We start from the raw sequence: 25,288 nt of genomic DNA, 5'->3' as shown, positions 1-25,288 counted from the left end.
CGACGAGTTGATTCTTCAAGGTTGTTGAAGGTTTTTCATGTATACGGGAAAAGTAATAAGTTTAGATGTCTAGTAGGAAATTCCGCGGTACTGAGTAAGATTCAAGTGACAGTTTTCTTCCAGCACTTCGGGATCTTTTCTGCGTTCTCCGCTTAATTCGTAGCTTCTCGTGATACTGATCAATAACATTAGAATCGTTCTGAATACCGCAAATCTAAAATTCATTAAGGAAAACAGGTGATCATACTTGTCTAGAAAAGTATTTCTACCGTTACTTCATCGTCATCGTTGGATTCCTAATACCTCAAACATATTCACCTATTACTTAAGACTTTTGCCTGCTAGTTGTTGTAAAATAAATATTCAATTGTTACTAACGTTCGACTTCTGATTCGTTGGACAGTTCTCTAATGATCCGTTTGAATTCATTGATAAAACTTTGATTCGGTATTTTATTATTAATCCTCACTCCCGCCTCGTTCTCTGCACACGACTTCGAATTTTAATTAAGACCCCGTCGATTCATAGAATCGGTATTTTATAACGGCCGTTATATATTCATGCAATATATCGGCTAGTTCCCCCCAATGTAACAGACGTTGATGCAGCTGTTCAGTGCACGAGTAATACATTTCAATCTACGAACCTAAAAAAATAAATCCACCTGTGGATTCAGAAGCTCTACATCTATTTGCAGTATGAACTGTAACTTGTCAGCGTTGGTATGACGAAAAGTAACTTTGTCGCTGCGTGACGAACAGGTAAGTGTGTATCGCCGAAAATTTTTAAAATTAAATCTATGAACTTTATGGATACTTCATGAGGACAAAATGTCCTCAATCTCCTTTGAATCTACGGGTTTGGAGGAGGTGTCCAGGAGCTCATAGGAGTCTTAAGATCTCAGGTCTGAGACTTGTTGGACTAGGAATCTCATCAAGATTTCTGATATCTTCTATGGGTAGAAGATAGTCCTGGGGTTGTTAAGAATAACTTCAGAATCTCCAGCAAGACACATTCACTAATTAAAGTTAGAAGTTGATTTGAATATATTTTTTGGTACACATAAAGTACAATACAAATACAGTATAAATGAATAGTAAAAATGTACAGAAATATAGATTCTGTGTATAAATAAATGTAGTACCTACAATCATACTACAAGAAAGCACAGTAAAGTAATTTGATATTTCTAAATCTTTCTTCGAGCTTATGATCTACTATTATTTTTTAGAACGAAGAAACCATAGTAGGATGGAAATGTAACATGTATTAAATCGTTGAAGAATACTAAAATAACATTAATGTTGTTCTTTAACACACTTATAATTGACATGTTTTCGTTACATTAAAAGAAGTATATGATTTACTGGATTTAATATATACTAGAATTATTGTACAAAGAATTCTTCATTTAGTATTTAAAGACTGTTGTTTAACAGATTTGCTTACATTCAACAACAGATTACCCTTACATTCAACAACATTCAATATTCTCTCCTTCGTGAACTGTGTGATAAATCATTAAGCAACATATATAAAATTTTGTCTGTGTTTAACAATAAACCGGCATAAATAACTGCACGTTCATTGCTGTCAAGCTTAAGTTACATGTATACAATCACTGGGAATGTTCTCAAAATATATCTTAATGTTTGGACACATTATCATTCATTGCAACATTTCATTAAATTCTTACAGTTTTGTAATTGTAAAACGTGAATATACAAGCAAAATGAATCTTAAATTTAAGTTTGGCATCAATAGATTTGTGTAATCTGTATGCTATAAATAATTTAGCTTTAGCACAGGCAGAAGTGAAAGCAATGAATTGAGAAGTGCCTTATATTTTAAGATTGAATACCATGCCCAAAAATTGTTCATAATGAATTGTAATTACACCATCTAAATCTGTGTCCAATTGTCTAAAGGCAGAGGTTAAAGTCTGAAAAAAGATATAAACCAGAAATGTACATTTTTCTACATATGGGAAACACTTCTGAATACGTAAATAGTATTATATAATGTCATACTTACATATAAAACTACACAACATTGAATGAAATCATCAAAATATATAGTTCCACGACCAGCTCTATCATATTTACGTATGAGGGTGTCTATAATATGTTCCGACAACCGGTATCCAAAATTTGTAAGTGCTGTTTTTAGTTCATTTCTATCAATATTTCCACTGTTATCTCGATCAAATGACCGAAAACAATTCTGCCAATCTGTTACGTACTTCCATAAAGCTCCAAATTCCTCAAAACTAACTGTTCCTGTTTGATTTTTATCAAACATACCTGGAGAAGCAGGATCATTTTTGTCAATGTCAAACATACCTGCACCAATAAAATTGAGTAAAAATGTATTAACAACAATAAAGGACCATGCAAATTTATTTCAAAGTTACATACTTGTTTCCTTGTGCACTTACTAAATCTACAATGCTAAATTTATTACTACGTAATACACTAGCATGTGTTTTCAAAGATTATATTAATTTACATGGTCATTTACAAATGTATAAGAAACAAATATTTACCAATCATTAAACGAACAGTTTCTGGATTAAATGGTGTCCATGTACCATTAGACAAAGCTTGCTGTAATTCGTCTGCAGTAATTGCGCCAGATCTATCTTTATCGACTCTTTAATCAATCAATAAAATAGATAATTATATTATCATTCTTAAAATTCTTAATGTCTCAATGAAACTGCTTTTATAATATGTAAATTGGTTGATAAAAAGTATAAATATATCAACACTTATTATCAGAGTTTACATTATCACACATGATTAATGAATGAATATGCAAAATATAACGAAAATAATTTTACTTGTAACTTCTTTGTACTATTAATAGGTGAAATAAATATGTGTATAATTTTCATTTTTATTAAATAATGCATAAAAATCTATATTTGCGTAATGCCTACAGTCTAATCGTGATGAATTAATTTGCAATTAACTGTAATCTACAGAATTAAGTACGTCATAGTAATTAGTTTGTTAAAAATACTAAAATTAGTACAGTACACTCATGTCTATATGTGAGTAAATACACAAAAATAAAATAAATTTTAAATTACCTTTGAAAAACATCCCAAAGAAATTGTTGACTGGGCATAGGGGAGACGAAAGACATTTTTCAATTAACGTTTACTACACGAAATATTTGATCAATAACGATTATTATACCGTTAGTTTGGTTGAAGCAATATTATTTCACAACTGAATGATTAGAATTACTGTATGATCAAACAATTTGAAAAAATTTGCAAGTTAGCAACAACGTCACAAACTCGTCACTGTTTCGCAAAATATGACGTGTTACTAAATTCTTATTCCTAACTATACGTACACATATATATAGTATAGAACTAGTTTATTTTGGCAGTGGACGAAGAAGTCACTAGAAGCGCAGACATTAAATCTGTGCTAACGTTTGAGCATTTTATCCTAGATAGCGCTGACTCGGCAGAGAATCTAGCATATTCTTGTCGATACGGTAGAAAAATTCTTAATCTTCTTTATTGATTTTATTGTATTTACCGATTACTATATTTTCTGTTGCTAAGGTCGTCAATGCATAATATGTTTTCAATTGTTATAAACAAACTGTTTATCTTTTCTCTATAAAAGTAATAATAAATATTTTACAAAGACAAAAATTCCTATAACATGCAACACTTGTACGTATCTTAAGTCTGTGCTAGAACTATATTTCGCACTCTAATAAACACAATAACCTGATTTTGAATAACGGAATTTATTACATTTTAGGATATTATCAAAATAATTTTGACAGATTATACAATTTAATATATAGAAAAGAATTAATACTCAAAGTAGAGGCTAATATATTTTATGAAAGTAAATTAGTATAACCTAAACAGTATTGATATGAAATTTAAAAAAGGGGCTACTTCAGACCCTATACTTTTAATCTGATTACTAAACACAATTAAAACTACATACGAGTTCCTTAGGAAGGAAATACATTTTATTAGTTTTATTAGTATATTATTTATATGTTAATAATGATATCAAACTTTTAGTTTGTATAATTAAAATATTACAAAAAAATTATATTTTATACATTTTTTGTAATTCTGTGTAAACTTATGTTTGTTTAGGTCTTTTTATTTTCCATGCTCCAATTCTATATTTGTACCAAATAAAAAATAAATCTTGACCCATCTGTAACCAACTCCAGAATGGTACAATCTTGGAACCTTCTATTTCTGTCCAATCTACAGAAACCTCGGTAATAGGAATGTTAAAGTATTGTGCAATATACAACATTTCTACATCAAATGCCCAACGTTCAACATGTAGAGCTTGGAATATAAGTCTAGCAGAATGTCGTGTTAATAGTTTGAAGCCACACTGTGTGTCTCTAATACCTCTTACTCCCCAAAACCATACCAGAAAATGAAAGCCATGCATTAAACATAACCGGAAGAAAGTTCTTTTGGCAATTTCTTCTTTTTCTAAATGTGCTCTGGATCCACAGATTATGGCTTTGGATGAAGTGACTTCATCTGGTTTATTCATGTAGTCAACTAAAATTGACAATCTTATATTAAAAATATTTTATATAATGCTAACTTGTAATTACAATTTAGATTATAACTTACATCCTAAAACAGATCTTAAACTATTATCTAACTTTTCTAAGTCTCTAAATTTAGTTGCTCCATCAGCATCTGCAAACAATATTGCACTGCCCCTTGCACTTAAGATACCCTTAAAAGAAAATTTATGAATGAAAAACAGATAATAGTACTTAGATACAAAGTCTACAAAATTCATATAATATTACTAACAAGTCTTACTGCACCACCTTTTCCTCTATTTTGAACAAGATCTAATACTCTAATGCTATCATATTTTAATGCATATGTGTGAGCAATTTCCACAGTCTTATCAGTGCTTCCATCACTAATTATAATTATTTCATAAGTATATCCATGTTTCAAACGTTCCTCTAAATATTCCAAACATTCGTCCAACATCAATGGCACTATGAAGAAAAGTAACATTACATTAAATCTCTATAACATTATAATTGAAACAATCATATTTACATCTTTTCTGTTCATTGTATGCGGGTACTATGACACTCAAATGTACACTCCAATTGTCAAATAATGATGGGAACGGTTCAGTTGTTTTTGTCTTAGGATTAAAAAATTTCTTCTCTTTCTCATCTCGCCATATTTTGGGATATGGTTCCGTTATTATGTATAATATTATAGAAAACTGAAATAAATAATGTTCGATCAATTATTATTTTTAAAATATTGTCATAACTATACAAAATTATCTGCTGAAACATTATGTATGAACTATTTAAAAGTGCCACGTTTCTATAAATTCAAATGATATATTTACAGACAATAATATAACCTTCAGACGTACCAAACTTAAACATATCACTCCAAATATGAAAGCGGAAAGAAGTAAATATTCCAGGGATAACATTCTACTGTTAATAAAGTTTTAAATATTATTAAAATACACTTTATATTGCACTTTTAACATTTCCTTTCTTGCGCCGCTACTCATATCTCCTTGTGTGTCGGTTCATTTATACGTGTTCGCGGTAGGTGATATGCAAATGTAAACAGTTATCTTCTCGGTATAAGACCGCTTTAAAGAACTGTCAGCAAGCTTATAGCGAATAATATGCTTTTTACGTTTATATATCAATTGAGTATTACACTTTGATTCAATCGTGTAATTGTAGAAGCTATCCTACTTCATCGCTGTCGAAACGTGAACCTATGAAAGAAAATTAAACAAACAATTTGTAATTAAACATTTATTGAAACCAAGTTGTATTTTCTGTTACATTTTCCTGAGACGATATTTTATATTAACAATTCTAAGTTCATAACCCGCATAAAAAAATATTACCGAACAGGACGTCTATACGATTTGAAAATTAGTGTAAACGTTATCTCGCAGGTGACAGCGCTAGATGACCATAAGTACTCATAAAGATGGCAGTCAATCCTCTGCATTTGTAGATTTAGTTTATCCACCGTCTTTTGCATTTACAGAATGATCTCTTGATTCGAAAAACATTTCTTATATTCAATTCATTAATTCAAACGCTACTGATTACGGCGTAAGAAATGTCACTAGCTGGTGTTACTTTCTAGTAATAAAGAGGTTGGAATGTGTACGAATAGGGAGAAAAAGAATGGTCTCTCGCAATCATCGGTCGGGGAGTCTCGAATCGGTCCGTAGGCGTCATCATGGTGTGTGGGCCGGAGCGTTTTTGAGAGTCGACGAGCTTGTTTTGAACCGATAAGAAGCGTAGGCATTTTCGTTATTACGGTGATGGTTTCGCGGGAGAATGCGTGCTCGTCCTACGGAATCGCTATGGGGAAAATCGTCGCCGATACGCGACGAGCAATCGCGAAATAAGTATTAAAAACGAAATGATACAAGGAGCGCGTACGATGTCGCGCTCGGAACAAGCTTTTATTGTACGTCGTCTCGTGTGGAAGTGTGACTGGACCACCGTTTTGTTATCGATATTATGTGTGATCCCGTCGAACCCTACGAGTGCCGAATTATATGGTGGCAAGGATAATCAGTGTCCTGTAGAGTGTGCATGCCTCGGGAATGTGGTCGACTGCAGCAGCTTACAATTGATCGGAGCACCCAGCGGTCTACCACCATGGACAGAAATCTTGTGAGTAAATAGCTGCTCGTTATTTCATCAAGAATATAATTCCGGAGGGTGCCACTCCGTCTGTAATGGATCATTCTAGTCGAATCATTTTCTAAAATTTGTCCTCTGTGTAGGAATGCTCGTTAGAATTTTGTAAAAGTTTTTCGACTGTTTGTTTTTTTCTACTTCTTTCCTTTTGATCGCATTACATCAATCCGTTACACACAACGGATCGTTGAGATTTAAATTTTAACGCTACGCATATTCACTGTAACACGATCTAATGTAGATAAGATAGTATATAGGAATATGTAACTGAAACACTGTGTCAATATTCATATGATAACATTATACGTTTTACTTAGCAGAAAAAGAGTGATATTCTTTGTAACTGTTGGTTTATTAGTTTTTTTCGGTTATTCATTTAGATTTGAGAGTGTATTGAAAATTTCTTATTATATTGTTAAATATTAAGAGAATGAGCTTTTTATTTAATTTTGATTGGAGTATTTTTTATACGATGGACAATATTTATGGTATAATATTTTTTATTTGATAAACAGTATTTATACCTATATAATCTTCTCATATTCATGTGTTGCACTTTCTTTAATTTATTAATTATTAATGAACTCAAAGAAATTTAACTATAGAGGTATATAGAAAGTTGTACTTTTGTTCCTTACATGGTTAAAGGAAAATGGTAATCGTGTACTTAAATGTACATTAAAAGGAATTCTTGACCGTATAAGGGAATATGTATAGGGACATAGTATTGTTGCTTTATACAGCTTAGAGTCAAGGAGAGCAAGATCTAGATGAAGAGAACCATGCCTTTAGAGGTTTAAGGCAACATGTAACTACTAGGTGCTGGTAATTCTGTTTAGTAAACTGTACAAAATATCACATACTACATTTTTCATGTAAGAAGAAAGTTTAAGTTTAAAAACATTTATTATAGACCAGAAAAAGAATAATAATAAAAATAAACAATATTTATATTGATATATATTTCTTATATTTTCAGGGAATTGAAGGAGAACAATATTACTAGTTTAGAATTGGATGCACTGATACATTTAACTAAGCTCAAAGAATTGTAAGTATTTACTAACACTTATAGTTAAATATAAGTTAAATTGTAATTCATTTCAAAACTGTTGAAATTGTTTTTTAACTCTTTTTATAGGGACCTCAGCACAAATAAGTTTGGAGATAATTTTACAATTACATTATCGGAAAATACACAATTACAAGGACTTAAAATAAATAGGAATCGACTAACACAAGTGCCAGATTTATTTTTCGTTAAAACTTTAACACATCTTGCCTTGTAAGAAAACTACTGTTCACACTTTTTCCATAACAGTACAATTAGCTTCTTATTTCAAAAGTGATAATTTGTTTTCAGAGCTCATAACTTAATTAGTGATATAAATGGAACTGCGTTACTGAGTTTACAGCAGTTACAGAGCTTGGATCTCAGTGGAAATAAAATAAGTGTCAGTAAATATGGTTCCTTCCGTGCTCCAAATTGCCTTACACATTTGTATGTATTTTTTAATTTAAAAAAAAAGTTATTATTTTGTAATGTTAGTATATTTTTCAAGTTAATCATAAAATTATGAATCTACTTTACAGAAATTTAAATATGAATCAACTGAGGATGATTGAAAATGGAAGTTTAGATAATTTGACTTCTTTAGAAGAATTACGTTTGAATAAAAATCATTTGACACAATTGAAAGATCTATTTACAAATCTGAAAACACTGAGAATACTGTAAGATATTATCTTTATTGTCTTAACTGCAAAAAGATATTCTATTCAAGTTGATAAACATACAAATGACAAATTTTCTAATTTTACAGTGAATTAAATCGAAACGAGCTACAAACAATTCAAGGGCTTAGCTTTAAAGGTTTAAATAGTCTGAAAGAATTACGCTTAAAGAGAAACAAAATAGACACGCTAGAAGATGGCGCATTCTGGCCATTAAAAAATTTAACGATGCTGCAACTTGATTTCAATTTTCTAACTACCGTTAGAAAAGGTAGCATGTTTGGATTAGAACATTTACAAACATTAACACTCTCACACAACCGAATAAGAACGATCGAAACGCAAGCTTGGGATTTAAGCAAGGAAATCGTAGAATTGTCAGTTACATTTCTATTTTTCATAGTACTGTGATAAGAATAGCGTAAATACAATTTAAAATCTATTTGCAGAGATCTGTCATACAATGAAATATCTTCGATCGAACAAGGCACGTTCGAGTCTCTGGAAAAATTGGAGAAACTTAAAATGGACCATAATCAAATTACAGTAATTTCAGATGGTGCATTCAGTTCCACGCCCAACTTACAAATTCTGTAAGGGCCCGCAGAAATAATTTAATTGCATAAAAATTGGTCAGTTTCTAATAATAGTCATTTCTATTGAAGGGAACTCAATTTTAATAATATATCCTATGTGGTGGAAGATACTAACAGTGCTTTTGGTCCCTTGGGACAGTTGTGGAAACTGGGACTAGCACATAATGGAATAAAGTCAATAAATAAGAAAGCGTTTACCGGATTAAGTGGCGTAACTGAATTAGATTTAACAGGAAATGATGTTACAAACATTCAAGAAAATGCTTTTATTAATATGACCAGTTTAAAAAAACTCAGAATGAATTCAAGTACGTATCGAAACTAAATTGTGTGATTGAATACAGATATTTGGCACTTACTTTTTATCATTGTACATAGGAGCCTTAGTTTGCGATTGCGGTTTACAGTGGTTAAGTATGTGGTTACGAGATCACAGATATAGTGACGCAGAAGTGTACTGTGGATATCCTGATTGGTTGCAGGGTATGTCGTTAATGCAACTCCATCATAAAAATTTTACATGCGGTTAGTATATCTATTGTACGTTATTTTCTTCTTATCATAGAGAAAATTAATGAGGCTTTCTTAAACATAATATATACATCAACGCAAAAGAGTCTCTTTTAAATAATTTGATAATAGTAATTTGTTAAATCGCTTTGATGACTAAATTATCATAATATGATATCTTCTACTTGAACAGACGAGTATCCTAAACCAAGAATAATCGAAGAGCCCAAGAGTCATATAGGCATTAAGGGAGATAATGTGACGTTGACTTGTCGAGCTACAAGTACTGCCAATGCGCCTTTGCATTTCACTTGGAAACGTGACAATTTCAAACTGGAAAGTGGCAATATAAAAATAAACGTAAGCAGTGGTGTAACAGAGGCATCTTCCACTTTACACTTAACAAACGTTACACACGCAGACGCTGGGAAATATCAGTGCATAGTTACAAACACGTATGGGACAACTTACTCCGCGAAAGCGAAACTAAGCATTTTAAGTGAGTTTTCCGTGAATGCGTATTATACGTATAACAATTCTTGTGGTTGATCAAATTTTCATTGAGACTAAAATGTATGTGTGTCTGACTTCAACAGTTTATCCGTCGTTTTCAAAAATTCCACATGACATCCGCGTAACCGCTGGAAGCACTGCTCGGCTTGTGTGTTCTGCGGAAGGACAGCCGTCACCGCAGATAGCTTGGCAAAAAGATGGAGGAAATGACTTTCCAGCGGCAAGAGAGAGAAGAATGCACATGATGGCAAACGATGATGTATTATTCATCGTTGATGTGAAAACGGCTGATAGCGGTGTTTATTCTTGCACCGCACAAAATCTGGCTGGTGTTATTGTCGCAAATGCTACACTCACTATATTAGGTAATCATCATTGAGTTCTTGTCTCATTAGAAAGTAAAGGAAAATATATGAAAAGGAATTGCATTGATTAATAATATAAGAAATCAATTTAAACGTAAACAGACAGATATAGTGAAATTGCGGAGTACTTAATTGAAAAAATTAACTTTTCTGTTCTTTCATAGAAACTCCGTCATTCGTTAAACCGATGGAAAACAAGGAAATAATGGTCGGTGGTTCAATCGTATTGGAATGCATGGCGAGCGGCATGCCCAGGCCAAAGCTGTCCTGGCGTAAAAACGGGAATCCGTTGCAGGCTACCGAGCGTCACTTCTTTACCGCGGAAGATCAGTTACTGATTATCGTCAATACTATAACTAGTGATGCTGGGAACTACGAGTGTGAAATGAGCAATTCGTTAGGTAGCGTTGTCGGTGCCTCCCATCTGACAGTGAAACCCGGTAAGTTGTGATAATTCGGACCAAAATTGCAGTGAAATTTACAGCCACTAATATACCATTTGACATTTTAGCTCCTACTTCTAGTCCCGCCGCAGTAAATGAAGATGATATACTGGGTTTAATAATAATCACGGTGGTGTGTTGCGCCGTTGGTACGTCTATTGTATGGGTAGTTATAATTTACCAAACCAGGCGACGTCTAAATGCTGTCGCACAAGGTGGAAATGTGCAACCGCCAACAGCTGTGGTGACTACTGCAGTACCGGACACACAGACACATTTATACTTGGAAACGAGCTCGCAGCACAGCAAAGACAGCGGTATGGGAGACAGTACCAATCCTAGTAGCGATCAGTTACAATTGTGTTTGCCTGGTATGTATGAATATGTTGGAAATTTTATTCCAGTTTAAGATCTTTATGAAAGAACTACGCTTCTTAAAGATTATGGGATAAGTGCTATATGGTTGAACATAGTTCTTTTACTAATAACCATTCACATCTTCCAATCCCTTCCCAAAACTCTCCAGAAATAATGTTTATCCTTAAGTATAACTAGCGTTGTATCTAACTTTTATTACGTTAAATACCTTTATGTCACTTGACCATTTCAAAACTGCATGCGGACTGAGATCCTACTTTAAATCCTCTGAAGGCAAATCAGCACTGTTCATTATTCACATTTGATTCTACTTTCATGTTCTACTTATTCTTGTATTTGAATGACCCTGAAGTATCGGAACATGGGATTAAAACGCATTGGCATTAACAAATATTTTATTGACATTGTTCATTTTGTCTGTTTCTTTGTACAATGTACGTTGTAAATATTATATATGGAATTTACCTTTTAGAGGAAGTCGTGACGTGTGCCACGCATAATGAAGAAGAAGCGGGAGCAGTGAATAGTGGCGCTCCGTTGTTACGATACACAAACCATGAACGGCATGATCCCGAGAACGATGACTGCGCGGTGTAAATGCAGCGATCTCGGGTACGCGAAACCATCTCTCGAGTTTCTTGCACGAGTGACGTGACTTATTTTATAGCGTTCGGACAAAGAATAATTTTTCGAACGATTGTGGCGACCGGTCAGGATATCAAAGGGTAGACATGGTAGACATTCGTCCCGCAAGTTTGGATGGAGATACATCGTCTACGATCAAATAATTTCCCGATCATTGCGTAATATAGTATTTATTACCATACTTACCATTCATTAATTGTATCGCATACCGCACGAATATCGGTAAGTACAAGTGATAAGAGAGAAAGGCACGTGTCATTGTCGTATTTATTATCGAAACGAATGTCGAGAGTGCGCAAGCGTAAATATGAAAGTACTGTTTGCTTATCAAGCACAGCTAATAGAATTAGTATATATACACTTAAACAAGAAACGGAGGATTGGCTTCCTCCGTTTGTACATATTTTTCACAAAATATAGGCCTGGATGTTATCTCAGGATCGTGGCCATCAGTTGTATAGCGGGTTAATCCATCAGCTATAATCAAACAAATGATTCTTAAAATATATCCCGTTAACATTTTGATACTGTCTTGTTCTGAGTTTGACATTTTACTATCAGTTGTGCTTGGTAGAGCAATATATTGCGGATAAGTTGTAAATACTTAGAATAAGGATTCGTCGTAATTCGTTGATTCAAAGAACAAAAGCAACCGAATACGAAATGACAAACAGAATTAAGTCTTACGCTGCATGAGCCACTTATTGTTATAGACCAGTCTTTTGTGATAGATATTTATTTTAGGTTTATGTGAAGCTATTAGACGGTTATATTTATAATGCCCAACGATGTGTATTTGTTTACAGAAAAAGAGAAAAATAGGAAGGAAAACGAAGTAACAAAAAAAGAGAAATACATACACACACGCCTCTACGCACACTAAATATTATTATACATTTTTATCGAACACGTAAATATATACGCATATGTGTATATACGGACCTGTATGTACATTCATTTGCACCAAAGTGCTCATAGTACACGCGTCGCGATTTGTCTTCCCCATTATTTTTTACGTGTAGCCGGATCATTAATGCCATTTCAGACAAGTGGGCCGGAGTAGTTTTCATTCGTGGTAGATGATTGCTTATTTTTACCGGTAGCTGCCGATCTCTAAATTCGAGTAAATGTCTAATTATTATCAGCTTTCATCGACGACTTTACCTTTAGTATTACTTTTGCTACACTTTTCTAAGTAGTTAATGATTGAAAATCTAATACAAAAACCTCAGAAACGTAATCATGGGCTGGTGGTTTTGAGACGAAATAGCTAATAGTAAATGGTACTATTTTACCTATCCAAAATTCAAATAACTCATACTTGACAATATTTTAATAGACGGCATTAATGATCATAATTATCATTGTGAGACAAAGCCTCATCTTCGAATCTATCGCAGCGTGCGAGAGACCCGCAGACTATTAGTTATCGATACGGTAATCTGTAAGGATATAAGAGTCATATATAAAATGATACAAAGGTGTAGTAAGAAGGGGTACATGGCGAGTCATAAGGATTTTTAAAAGTGAAAGGACGAGTCACCACATAAACTCTTACAGATGAGATAACTGCTCGAATTTCATCATTATTAGGATGGAAACAATGTTCTTTTGACTTCGGTATTTCAAATGCATCTACATCTTTCAGTTTCAGTTTAAGCGTTCCATTGAGAGGATCAACAGAGTTTCTCTTCAATTTCTCCACAAGAGTCAATTGCTGAGCTCGGTCCATTACGTTAATAAAAATCTCTAATAATGCTGCAAAAGATTAATTAAAAGTTTCCCGATAGATAAAGAGAAGCTCTGTTTTTAAACAAATATATGTGTAGCTTGTCCTCAAAGTTTCTTTAAGTATGTTACTCCCGTTTTTTCATGAGAAAAATAGCGTATCGATACTTCGGTTGCTTCGTGACCGTTCTTCGCAAGACGCTTTATCGTTTGAGAACGAACAGTGTACAGTAACGCTTCGAAAAATTGAAATTCCAGCGTTCTATCGAGCAATGAAGAATCACCAACCATTCTGTAATTCAGAAAACAGCTGAACCGCTAATTCGGAATTTCTCTAATGTTTCAAAATGTTATTATATACTGTGATTTAGTGTTTTTTTTATCGTTCGGGATAACATACATACCATCTAACTTGAAACGGTGCACATCACTTACATCGAGACACGCCTTTGTAAATGTGTGAAGTTTCATGTCCTAACGTTATCCGACCATGAGGCAGCAGACAAACGTAGAAATGTAGAGAATAAGGACAATTTAAAAATGCATTTTGATGGAAATGGAATTCTCGTGTCACCATAGTGTGTCCGTAATTTCCCCGCGAACTTATAATTACGGCAGATACGGTGTTTTGTCAGTGTATGTACGAGTAGTGTGTGTAACGAAGTTACACTTAATGATTAAGCGAGTGAGCGTTAGATTGCCGATCGCGGTATTGTAAGACTTTCTTTCTGTAACGGATATTATTTCTGTGACTTTCGAATTAATTTGTGATATTTTTCTTTTGTCCCGTGTATAGAGACGAGAACATGTGCCGCGGAAAGCATTGAACGGGGAAGCACAAATCTTCGAGCCTGAGAACGTTTCACGCTCGATAAATAGCGTAACTAGAGACTCGGATTCATTGAACATTGTCACGTCTTCATCGAGAAATATTAAGCGACGTTAATAAGGAAAAAGAGTACACTTTACGTATGTTGTTTGTTCAATTTAATATTAGAGCAAAGGACACCGGGACGAGGGCGTATCTGATCACGTGACAAGTTTCATTGGTTCTCCTTTATCAAGCAGAACTATTAACTGCCAGCGATTTTTATCTTAAAATAATGATCTTACGATGAAACGTAACAGAAATTTTGATATTTCCACTGGTTTAGAATTTAAATAGAAATCAAGCCTTAAAGAGATTAAGGGTATTAAGAACTGTATCCGCTCTGATCGTAAATTGAATAACCAATATATATAATATATATATATTTTTCTAGGCCTTGTATTTTGAGAATTCCATAAAGGCGATGCGAAATGTAACAAATGTTGCCGTTTTCGATCGCAGTTTTCAACTTTCTTCCCATACTCGATTAACACGTTGACACCGGAATTAATCAGGTTGTCCGATTCAAATGAACCGTAATATTTCAATTATTTAGGCGTAACATAAATTAAGTATCATAATTAAACCTCGGAAAGATAAATGTATAAAGTATGACAAAACGTATCAATAATTTCATGTAATACTTTACCATTGTATACTTTGCACCGCGATGATTTTTCCATTAAGAGTCGCGAAGTAAAAGAGGAATACAAAAATGCGACTGTAAGCGCGTCGAATGTTGTTTAAAACAAGTCGGAAATTCGTTGAGAAATCATTATGCCTTGAACTTTAATAGGTTCAACGACATTTTTTCTCGGCGATTATTCAGTGATGCGTCTGGTCACTTAATCCGTAATCGCAATTCTTGTGATTAGACCTCGCGTACAAATACATATATCCATCCTTGAAGGGTATCGGCGCGTTGTCCCGTACCAGGAAACAATATAGCGATATCGCGAGACGAGAATCACGAGATTAACGAAACGAAGGACTAGCGAAACATAAATGCGTTCGTCGAGTGACGAAAAACTTTCGAATGCGTGTGGAAGATCGCGTAACGACTTACCAATGACAAGTATTAAATCATATTGCCAATAAATAGAGGATCTATCGCGAAAACGTTGATCAGCTCGTGCCCGTGTGATACACCAAATAAGGTATCCCCGTTTAATTCAGTATTTTTCCTTGTTGTTACATGATATTGTAAACAAATATAAATAATCATTCAACCGGACAACCATGGTGTTCCTTTCAGTCGTCGGCCACGAGGCAAACCGCATTGTCCCCCCCCCCCCCCCCCCCCGTCGTTCTCCCATTATTTGTTTCTTTCATCATTTATTTACCAAACGAGAGCATTGTTCGTTAAAATATACAGTTACAGATACAATAATTACATAGAAAAAAGACGTACGCTGGTAGACTTTCTAAAAATTCTTCGAATGACACGCCTGCGTATCATACATAGGTTCCTCAACGTGTATTCCGGTATATTTCGGTGTATGCGTATGTGTGCGCGTATATATACGTACATATATATATATATACAGTTATGTATTTATAATCATGTTCTCTATCTACGTACACTCATCGGACTACGAATATAACTAACTAAAAATTAATCAATCGGCTTGCATTTACGAGGATTTGCATCGATGGGTCGCGTGTAGACGAAAAAAAGCGCTCTGTCGTGTGTCCACGAGAAACAATGGGACTGGGAGTGCGGGAGAAGAAAAATAAAGTAACGTAATATACAACGGCACGTACGTACCTACTTATTTCCAAGTATCACAATAATCAAAGTATCGTACATCGACAGTGTGTGTGTTTGTGTGTGTGCGTGTGTGTGTGTGTTGTGTGTACGTGTCTCTCGTCGCGACCGTGCTGTCCAATCTTGACTTGCAACTAACTCGGATTTCCTTTTTACATTGTCTAAGCTTTTAAGGAAACCAAAACGTTAACACTAGAACTACCACGCTGTCGAATCAACTTCACTTTATCTTTTTATGGAAACTATAAGAGTATTCGTTGAGACTTTCATTGACTTATAATTTGATCTACAATTTATTTATAAATTATGGATACATTTTATTCGTAGAAATTAATTTATGTAGTAGTACCTAAGAAAACCTTGCGTTTTTTCAATAATTGCAAAAGAAGAAATCAAGAATACGTCGTTCTGACTATGTAATAGTTCTAGTGTTAATCACATATTGCCATCTGCGATTTCGACTTCACAATTCATATATTCTGTATTTTGCTACTATCATTGTCCTTTGCGAGAGAGTGGCTAATCAGGGGAATCCTCGTGGGCAGCACGGTTTCGTTCGCACGAAGGACCATCTCTTCTTTCCTTGCCTTTCGATCGTAACGCAACGCCGATACACGCGCAGCGATATTCCTAATAACGAACGATACAAATAAATAAGCAGAGGAAGGGGGGGGGGGGATTTTAAGTAATACACGAGCATCGTTTCCCTGTGGTCGTTGCGTAGAAACAAGTGTCTCGCTAGACGGTAAATGCACGACGCGAAAAACAGTGTTCCCTCCGAACGAGTCCAAGCACCTAATTTCCCAGCTTCGAACGACTGAATCGATCCGCGGAAACAGAAAATAATCCTTTTTTTTTCATTTTTAATTGGTCTTTCACTTGCGGCCAAGCGTATGTATTCACACCACTCCGCGCTGTACATACTTACGCATACGTATACCACACGCAAACATTTCGCTATCTCTCACGCACACGCGTCCACCTCCCTCCCGTTCCCTGACAAAAAATATGCAATTATTTCTAAAAAAGAAAAAATTACGTTCTAATGTTAACACGTTCGCTGCCACCGTCGAATCATCGTCGACTTTATATACGATATCAATGATGCGTCAAAAAAGTACCAACCTTAATTAATTAACATCTTGCCTTGTCCAACTATTCTCTTTAAAAGTGAATCATCCTTAACAATTAACTATACAAATTAACTATACAAGTCTACGTTTATAGTAAATCTATGTTTACTACAAGTTGTTTTCTAAGAGTAAAGTGAGATATAGCATGCCTCTGAAATTTTCCAAATGGCAGCGAACGTATTAACGAGTCCCTAAAGTATCCTGCTCGTTCAGTGATCGCGTCCTGCTCCGAGGTAGTACCGATATCCTGCGTGAGAGACGCAATTCCGTTCAGTGTACGCGAACACTTTTAAAATGTGATTCGTTTTGCTGTATAAAACATGCACTCTCAAACGGGTCGCACCCGGCAGCTAGTTGCTCGCAGCGAACTACAAACTATGCCAATATGCTTGGTGGATAAGATACAGAATTCGCATAATTGATTCTCTTAATGGTCGACAACGTTGATGCTGAGAGTCCTTTGTTGGCCTCACGCAATTACATTTCAATTTAATTTGTCAGGTGAGTAGTAGATTATGATTGTTGCTTCCAAATAACGAAACACGATAATCAAAGTTTATTGGAAGACGTAATTGATAGGCAACCGACGAGTTGACTCATCCTCCATAATTAACGAATAAAGGATACTGAATACCTTATAGTGAAATTAACAGGTACTGAATCTACATTTACCTTTGCTTCAGAAAGTTTACTGCTTCCCTATTTTTTTAGTTCGTGGCTGGGTATAAATATTTTTGTCATATACGCAACAAAAACGACATCACTAATGTTAGATATTATTCTTAAGCACCAAGGAGGTTTAGTGTTGTGTTCGTGAAATTTAAAAAAAACTAGATGGATTGATCTATTCGAGAGAAAGTCCGAGTGCGTTGACATTTTTTAGGTCCATCGGGGAGTCCCCAAGATATTTCGAACTTTCATAGAGGAAGAAAGAAAGTCTGTCGCAACTGCGCTGTATCTTGTCCACCAACAGTAACATACACGCTAAAAAAACTTTCTATCACACTTGTTTTTCTGTTCGCGATAAAACTAGTTCGACGGTCTTTCCAATGTTCGAAATCATCTGAAAACGATCACGTGTAATAATTAATTAGCACCGACCGAGCCACTTCTTTTCATTTCATCTTTAAATAATATCATTCATCTCTGCACATTACCCGCTAAATAATAAACGTTCTAACGGGTCTTCTGTAGCATCATTTTCCATCGACGAGCTCGACGTTCATCGAACGAAGACGAAACGCGCTCGTGACTACAGCCCTCGCGAGGACGCGTTCATCTTCTCAACACTTTGCCCGCCAGCGGCTATTTAATAGCCTTTTAACCGTCGATAATTAACAGCTAAGGTTTCCATAATGAAGAAATAGCTATTACAAGTCATGAGCCAACGAATAATCTCGCGAAACGCAACTTAATAATTTCTTTTCGAGATCGTTACTTTAGAAGGAAATGATCAAATTCCCTAATATAATAAGTTCGCTTACGGTAGGTAAAGTGCCAAGATTCACCTCGTTCTTCATTCGTCGTAGAATCATTTAATACTAGCTACGACTCAAATCACACTGAGTCTCCTTCTCGAAACTCGACCCGATCGACCCTCTTGTTGGCTAACGTGAAAAACTGTTCGTTTGTACGAACCGACCCTCTCTCACTCTTTCTCACTCTCTCTCTTTTCTTCCTCTCTCTCTTTCTCACTCTCTCTCTTTTCTTCCTCTCTCTCTTTCTCTCTCTCACTCTCTCTTTCTCTCTCTCACTCTCTCACTCTCTCTTTCTCTTTCTCACTCTCTCTCTTCTCTCTCTCTCTCTCTCTCTCTCTCTCTCTCTCTCTCTCTCTCTCTCTCTCTCTCTCTCTCTCTCTCTCTCTCTCTCTCTCTCTCTCTCTCTCTCTCTCTCTCTCTCTCTCTCTCTTTCTCTCTCTCTCTCTTTTCTTCCTCTCTCTCTTTCTCTCTCTTTCTCTCTCTCTCTCTCTCTCTCTCTCTCTCTCTCTCTCTCTCTCTCTCTCTCCCTGTCTTTCTCTATTTCTCTGTGTTCCATGAGGAACGGTGTTGCAAACTGTACCGAAGTGGATTGAGCTGAATACAGACCTCCCTCAAATGATTGATACACTTCCGGTGATAAAGTACAAGGAAATTGCAAAGAATACTAAAACTGTGTACAAAGTGAAACGTATTAGATACTTTCTCAAGATGGCGTCCTTCATAGAGGAAACCTTTACGTTTCGCGTGGATGTAACTTTCAAAGTCTATCGCTCGAATGGCACTAGTCACAATTCCACAACTTAAGATATAGTCCAGTTACAACGAGTGAAAAATGTATCGATCATTTATTAGGGATCCTGTAGAACGCTCCGAGACGGCAACGCATCGTGCACAGGATCGCGATCACTGTTGCGCCAAGGGAGGTCGATCGACGCGAATAGACAGCGTCAAGTATTTAGAGATAGCCTCGGCGTTCGAGAATAATCGAGTACAAAAAAAGGCCGGAAGCGGATGTCGAAGAGGAACATGAACAGAGCGAGGTGACGCGTCAACACTAGAACTATCGAGCAATCAAACTGACTTTTTGAAAGTTTTCTACAGAAACCCTAAGAGTGTATCCATTGCGCATCCGGTTTGTACGTTACTAAATCAATTTCTTTAGTAAATTCTCGGAGAAGTATTTGCTATTTTTTCGATAATTGTAAAAGAAAAATTCAGGAACGGGTCATTTAGACCAATCTGGTAGTTCTAGTGTTAAGATCGTCCGAAAACGTAACGGCGCTGCGCAGTACACAGATGCGGCGCACGATGCCGGTTGCCGTCATCGACAATGATCTAAGCATGCAGGCTGAATGGATTCCCTTACAAAAATATCAGCAAAAATACAACATTTCCATCGCTAATTTGTTCTATAGCGTCGTGACTCTATTATTAATTGTCTAAGCTCGCCTATGGGAACGCGTGGCGTTCTCCATTCGTTTCCTATCACGGCCTCGATTCGCGCCTCGAATTACCGACGATCCCGACTTTCCTTCACTCTTATTGTCCGGTGAGTTTATTCGTTTCGCCGCCGCGAATGTTTGCATCAGCTTGCCTCCGGCGGAGCATCGATTCGATCCTTCCTATTTCGCGAAACTATGACGTGCGCGTGAGTTGATGGATTCCTTTCGCAGTTTCCTTCATCATGCTCATGAAACACCATTTTCTTGATTTATTCGGAAGACCAATTGGCTATTAGACTCTCAAATTTAATTCATTATTCGAAACGATTTATTCAGGTCATCCCATAAGACACGTCGTTTCTTTATGCTAACTTTTAATGCAAAAATTTAATATTTACATTTCTTTATGAACTATCAACGTATCGACTACCGTCGTGTATAACCTGTTCCCACTCTTCGATTAATTTTTTAATGATATTTTCGAAATAACATTAAAAAAATATCCTATAAAGTGAGATACGATACATTACTTATAGTGTGACCTAATAATTACTTTTTCCAAGCGTTCTTGAAGAGTTTCTATTTTGAAAAAAACATTAACTAATTCATTTACCTTCGACAAAGAAGAATCAGTCTCTTGCGAGCTGAACTTCAAACTTCCTTTTAAAAGTTGAACTCCGAACCAATTTTTCTCGCTCGAAAGAAACTCCACCGTCGGGGAAGACCAATCAATCGTTCGTACGAAGCGGCCGTGAGCGGAATATGAATTAACGTTTACTGAAGCGCCTATCGACATGTGCGTTCGCGTCGGATGGGCGCTGGACGATTGTCACGCGCACGTGACAGCGGTCGCTCGCGTGAAAGCGCTGTCAGATAGCACTGACATCAGCGAAGACGCGCGAAGGACGGAATGGATGCGTCCGCGGCGCATTCGGCCGAATAACGTGACGCGTAGGAACTTTTAGTTTCCTCGGCCGACTGGATGCGTCGGAGAATCGCGCGAGCGCGTTGCGACAACGCTGTCTACTATACGATTCTGAGGAGAGTATCGCCTAAGGGGACGTACAGGTAAGTGTTTTGCTAGGAAGCGGGACAAGAATGGCTCTCCTCACTGAGAGTTAGGGGATTCCCTCGCTAAAAAAGCTGTCTGGCCACTATCGCTATGTTCTAAGTGACGTCAGAGGACAGAGGCGACAGAGGAACGGATTACAAAACGTTACAAAAGTTCAGGCAAACCTCGGATGATAGTGCACAGTGATATGATGAAGTCTTGTGAAATGTAATCCTGTCACGCATTGACAAGGACCATTCAAATGTAACCGTTCAAGTATTTTACCAGTCAATTTTCTATTATTGTTAACTACAATTCATTAACACATGTTTCGTTGTGTTTGTGCATGAACATTTTGATGCATAATCAGATTACATTTCACCTAGACCCGACTGTTACAGCCAGTTTTTACGTTAGTGGGGTATGAAACGTATTAGCTATCTCAAGGTCCTCTCTAAGAAAAGGATAAACAGCTATCGGTGGCGCTCTTCTGGCCAACATTTATCTTTTCCACAGAGAAGACGCTCTCCTCGGAAACGTAAGGTAGGTTCACTCGGCGATCCTCTTCGAGTGTCTGCGACGAGGTTCAGCGAATCGAAGGGACCGCTCGCCCCGAAACTTCAGTTCGAGGCCAGGCGAGTGGTCAAAAGAGCGCTGGCCAATTCTATTCGTCACCTCGCACACTTTTCACCTTTGGCCACGCGGGACAACTCTCTCGCCCTTTCCTTCTCCCCGCGATGTGTTCATTGCCCTAACTATATTCTTCCAGCTATTTGAATTCCTGTTCATCTGTTGCTTCAGTCGGTCAACGAATCGATCCTCTAAGCAACAAGCATCGTCAATCGTTGTTCATGTCTTTCAGCTCGGTGTAGGCGATCCTCTTCCGGTAGAGGTTGCTGTTAGGCGCGATCACAGTCCTCTTGTTCGGCATCGTGGACGGCCCCGGCACGTAGTAATGCCGCCTCTTGTACACCACCATTCTGTAAACATGAGTAGTCGTCAGAGATTGGTGAACCCTCGTTAACTCAATTATCACTTGGCGTAATAGAGTAAAATAATGAAGTTTGATATTTCGCGTTAAACTTTGTATAATGCATCAATATATGGAATTTTGAAATAAAGTAGCTTTGCTCCTTAATTTACTTTCCATCATTTTCAATATTTAATATGACCTCTTTACTTTCTTTACTGACAAATTATGGAGAATAAAGGATGATTGCTATCAAATGATTGCAACTACTGTTTGCAACCTATTTTATGCTTTATGAGCGTTTTAATTTTACAAGGTTGCTAAACGCTTCCAAGAAATTACGCATTTCCTGCGCGAAACATGCATATAAATTTTATTTCGAGATAGACACAGCGCATCGTGTTTGCAGCCATTAGAAAGATTGAAAACGGTTTCGAGTATTTACGCAGTATCGACGCTGAATCCATTAAACAATATTTCACTGGAAACAAATCAACCTGACCGTGGAAACCTCATTTTGTGTGCTCGAGTTTAACATCGATCGCCCGATTGCTCTGTAAATCAAGCCGCACCGTCCCATTAAGCAATTGCCAATGTACTATTAACACGTCGAACTAGCCTATTATTTCGAGCCTTTTTAATAGAACACCGGTATCTACATTTCTCGTGACATAGTTTTTGCTGTCCGTAACGTCGCGCCATCATGTTCGCTCGTCCTCCATTTACAATCGCCTTGTCATTTATACTGACGATAAAATTCTCTACAAGCTCTCAACTTCAACTAGAAAATACATTTGCAATCGAAAAGTCTTTAAACTTATTTACGTATATATTTCAAATTTTATTTCAGAGAGTCTGTAGAATCACTTTTCGCGAGAAATGTTTCTATAGCTTTAACAGTCAACGATTGTCTAATCTATAATTCTGAAAACTTAATTCTTTTCTAAAAATCAAATATCTGGAGAACCATGCGCGACAAGGAGAAATGGTTTACAAGTTCCTATTCATCTCAGCGTGTACAGATCCACGAGAACTATCCATAAGTAAATGCAGTGGTTCTCAAAATCGCTGAATTTAGGAACAAAGTTGCTAAACCACACTTATTCTACAGTCATAAAACCATAGTTTCATTTATTATAACAGCAGGATATACCGGCTACACGCACATTTCCAGATAGCAACTGAAGAACGAACGATTAAGAATCACTGGAGAGCTATTGCAACACGAAGTACGCGTTGCACAGTGAAGTTAACGTTGTAATGCAACGTTATTTCGCGAAATGAGCCTGATGTTTCAGATAAACCGGCTACGAACGGAAAAAGAAATCGTAACGCGATGTTATCATCGTTGTAAAAAACGATAAGCGAGTTTCGTCGTAGAACCGAGCAAAATTTTCTATCAATTCCGCGAGTTCTCCTCGGAGTGCTCCGGAAAGTGACGTAACGTCTGTTCCCTCGTGTCCGCGCATTCGAAAAAGCAATCGTTCCCGGGATCTTACAACGATCTCACGCGCAATGACAGCGGCCAAGGAACGAGTGTATCCTTGAAAACGCGGGATCACGCGTCAAATGGTTGAACGATGTGTTCCTGTTACGCCCATTCGCGTGTTCTTGCGTGCACACTGCTTGCCAAAAGTTCCGATTTGCTCGACGATCTTGAAGATCCTCAACATTAGCACTACCAAACGGATCGAAACATCCTATTCCCAAATTCTTCTTTCACAATTATCAAAAAGGTAGCAGTTGCTCCTTTAAGAAACGAACGAAGGAACTGATTTAGTAATACACAGTCTGAATTATGTATCAATTGAAACCTCAACAACCTCTGAGAATTTCTATGGAAAAATTTAAAGAAACCAATTCGACTGTTCAGTAGTCCTAGTGTTAAAAAACATTCTATTCGATTTAGTTCTTACGGAAACACTTTTGCAATTTGAATTTCAACATATGTTGCATAAACATATATTTTGTTTCAATATGTCACGAAGATAGTTACTTCGGGTACACCCGGTATATGGAGTACGAGCGTCGGCACGTTCAGGCGTTTTAAACGGATCTTCAAGCGCTAGTGCTAATGGCGATGATCGCAGAGACACGTGTCAGTTTCGAATCTGGCTTTATTGCAGAACCTTAATTCAAGTCAAATAATGAATTAATTAAGAAATAACAAATACTTGTTATACCGGAATCCTCTATATTTTATAACTTTCAAAGAGCACCGCTAAACCTTGCTCACACGGGCTGTTGACTATCGATCATTCCGTAGGATTTGTTCATGTGCATGTGTGTAGTGTTGTGTATGGCAGAACGAATGAAAACTTTCGGCCGGTAGTGTACCTTGAGGTAACAATATATCGAGGTGGCAAACCTAGCGACGCGACACACAGAGCTTCGCCAGTGCGCTCTGGATCCAGCGAAAAACTGAACGAGTTACGGCATATTGGAATCTAATCCAGCGCCGTTAGCTAAGGTCCTCTTTCGAAATCAATTCTCTCCGGACGCGTGTCCTGAAAACATACGATTCCTGAAGGGACCTCTAGACCTACGGCACCTGTCAAAAAGATAACACGTTTTATTCGTTGCACAAAGTTTCTGGATTAACGAGAAGATGACCGTCCTTTCACGTTATTGAACGACGACCGAACTTTTCGTGATGGTGTCACTTTATTAATTCAAAATGCTATCACGTCCTTTTTGGAATTTTCCCATAACAACAAGGAAGTGTATTTTCTCGTTTACAATCATAAGAAACTGTGTTTCTGTCTTTCTTGAAAAAACGTGTAACGTGTACGGTGGAACACCATTTTCCTCCCACGCGTGTAAAGCTCACACGAGCCAATTAAAAGACGACGTGTTTTGACGTAATACGTTTGCAAATACGACTCCAATCACAATACAATTCATTTATCCAAACTCATATTGTAG

At 36.5% G+C, this 25,288-nt stretch overlaps 4 protein-coding genes and 1 long non-coding RNA gene across 15 annotated transcripts in view; 2 read left to right on the top strand and 3 right to left on the bottom strand.

Annotated features, from left to right (window-relative positions):
- Positions 1-1,022: 1,022 nt before the first annotated feature.
- Positions 1,023-3,369, bottom strand: Alg-2 (Apoptosis-linked gene-2). Of its 2 annotated transcripts, none has more exons than XM_031975952.2 (4): positions 3,095-3,369; positions 2,546-2,652; positions 2,035-2,342; positions 1,023-1,942 (listed from the first exon to the last, which is right to left on the bottom strand). In XM_031975952.2, the coding sequence occupies exons 1-4, from the start codon at positions 3,148-3,150 to the stop codon at positions 1,841-1,843; spliced, it is 573 nt and encodes a 190-aa protein (XP_031831812.1). In that variant the 5' UTR covers positions 3,151-3,369; the 3' UTR covers positions 1,023-1,840. The 2 variants fall into 2 exon arrangements, with proteins under 2 accessions (XP_031831812.1, XP_031831822.1); XM_031975962.2 differs by having other exon boundaries at positions 2,035-2,303; positions 3,095-3,366.
- Positions 3,370-3,454: 85 nt separating this feature from the next.
- LOC143174593 (uncharacterized) lies at positions 3,455-4,543 on the top strand. The gene is made up of 2 exons (XR_012998757.1): positions 3,455-3,697; positions 4,142-4,543. It is a non-coding gene; the product is annotated as an uncharacterized LOC143174593 (long non-coding RNA).
- wol (Dolichyl-phosphate beta-glucosyltransferase wollknaeuel) lies at positions 3,991-6,074 on the bottom strand. Its single transcript, XM_031975937.2, has 6 exons — positions 5,928-6,074; positions 5,430-5,792; positions 5,096-5,270; positions 4,835-5,031; positions 4,646-4,754; positions 3,991-4,570 (listed from the first exon to the last, which is right to left on the bottom strand). Exons 2-6 carry the CDS (start codon positions 5,490-5,492, stop codon positions 4,128-4,130), a joined length of 987 nt encoding a protein of 328 aa, XP_031831797.1. The 5' UTR covers positions 5,493-5,792; positions 5,928-6,074; the 3' UTR covers positions 3,991-4,127.
- A 31-nt stretch (positions 6,075-6,105) lies between these two features.
- LOC116426648 (leucine-rich repeats and immunoglobulin-like domains protein 3) lies at positions 6,106-15,755 on the top strand. 3 transcript variants are annotated; one of them, XM_031975906.2, is made up of 15 exons: positions 6,106-6,714; positions 7,721-7,792; positions 7,883-8,026; positions 8,105-8,242; positions 8,335-8,475; positions 8,565-8,852; positions 8,925-9,068; positions 9,141-9,379; positions 9,450-9,596; positions 9,775-10,080; positions 10,178-10,459; positions 10,624-10,899; positions 10,971-11,273; positions 11,753-11,892; positions 11,948-15,755. In XM_031975906.2, the coding sequence occupies exons 1-14, from the start codon at positions 6,458-6,460 to the stop codon at positions 11,875-11,877; spliced, it is 2,862 nt and encodes a 953-aa protein (XP_031831766.1). In that variant the 5' UTR covers positions 6,106-6,457; the 3' UTR covers positions 11,878-11,892; positions 11,948-15,755. The 3 variants fall into 3 exon arrangements, with proteins under 3 accessions (XP_031831766.1, XP_031831775.1, XP_031831785.1); XM_031975925.2 differs by lacking the exon at positions 6,106-6,714 and adding exons at positions 6,766-7,229; positions 7,485-7,616 and having other exon boundaries at positions 11,753-15,755; XM_031975915.2 differs by having other exon boundaries at positions 10,971-11,219; positions 11,753-15,755.
- A 3,429-nt stretch (positions 15,756-19,184) lies between these two features.
- The window catches only part of LOC116427563 (trehalase), a 55,273-nt gene continuing 49,169 nt past the window's right edge, over positions 19,185-25,288 (bottom strand). For all 8 annotated transcript variants that reach the window (XM_031978060.2, XM_076368266.1, XM_031978081.2 and 5 more), the window contains one exon: positions 19,185-22,373. In XM_031978060.2, the coding sequence (XP_031833920.1) occupies positions 22,232-22,373 (142 nt within the window). In that variant the 3' untranslated portion in view covers positions 19,185-22,231. The remainder of the gene's footprint in view (positions 22,374-25,288) is intronic.

This window comes from Nomia melanderi, chromosome 6, assembly GCF_051020985.1.
Source record: "Nomia melanderi isolate GNS246 chromosome 6, iyNomMela1, whole genome shotgun sequence".
NCBI lineage: Eukaryota > Metazoa > Arthropoda > Insecta > Hymenoptera > Halictidae > Nomia > Nomia melanderi.
The sequence above is the reverse complement of the archived record's forward strand: the minus strand, read 5'-3'. Positions and strand labels throughout refer to the sequence as shown.

What these genes read in the sequence shown, in the direction of transcription:
- Alg-2 (XM_031975952.2), bottom strand. Translation starts at nt 3,150, where the DNA reads ATGTCTTTCGTCTCCCCTATGCCCAGTCAACAATTTCTTTGGGATGTT. An exon ending in AACTGTTCGTTTAATGATTG is followed by an intron (nt 2,343 to 2,545) that starts GTAAATATTTGT and finishes TTATTGGTGCAG; the next exon opens with GTATGTTTGACATTGACAAA. An exon ending in AATGTTGTGTAGTTTTATAT is followed by an intron (nt 1,943 to 2,034) that starts GTAAGTATGACA and finishes ATCTTTTTTCAG; the next exon opens with ACTTTAACCTCTGCCTTTAG.
- wol (XM_031975937.2), bottom strand. Translation starts at nt 5,492, where the DNA reads ATGTTATCCCTGGAATATTTACTTCTTTCCGCTTTCATATTTGGAGTG. An exon ending in GAGTGATATGTTTAAGTTTG is followed by an intron (nt 5,271 to 5,429) that starts GTACGTCTGAAG and finishes TATTTATTTCAG; the next exon opens with TTTTCTATAATATTATACAT. An exon ending in AAGGTGGTGCAGTAAGACTT is followed by an intron (nt 4,755 to 4,834) that starts GTTAGTAATATT and finishes TTTTCTTTTAAG; the next exon opens with GGTATCTTAAGTGCAAGGGG.
- LOC116426648 (XM_031975906.2), top strand. Translation starts at nt 6,458, where the DNA reads ATGATACAAGGAGCGCGTACGATGTCGCGCTCGGAACAAGCTTTTATT. An exon ending in ACGCCCAACTTACAAATTCT is followed by an intron (nt 9,069 to 9,140) that starts GTAAGGGCCCGC and finishes TTTCTATTGAAG; the next exon opens with GGAACTCAATTTTAATAATA. An exon ending in AAAACTCAGAATGAATTCAA is followed by an intron (nt 9,380 to 9,449) that starts GTACGTATCGAA and finishes CATTGTACATAG; the next exon opens with GAGCCTTAGTTTGCGATTGC.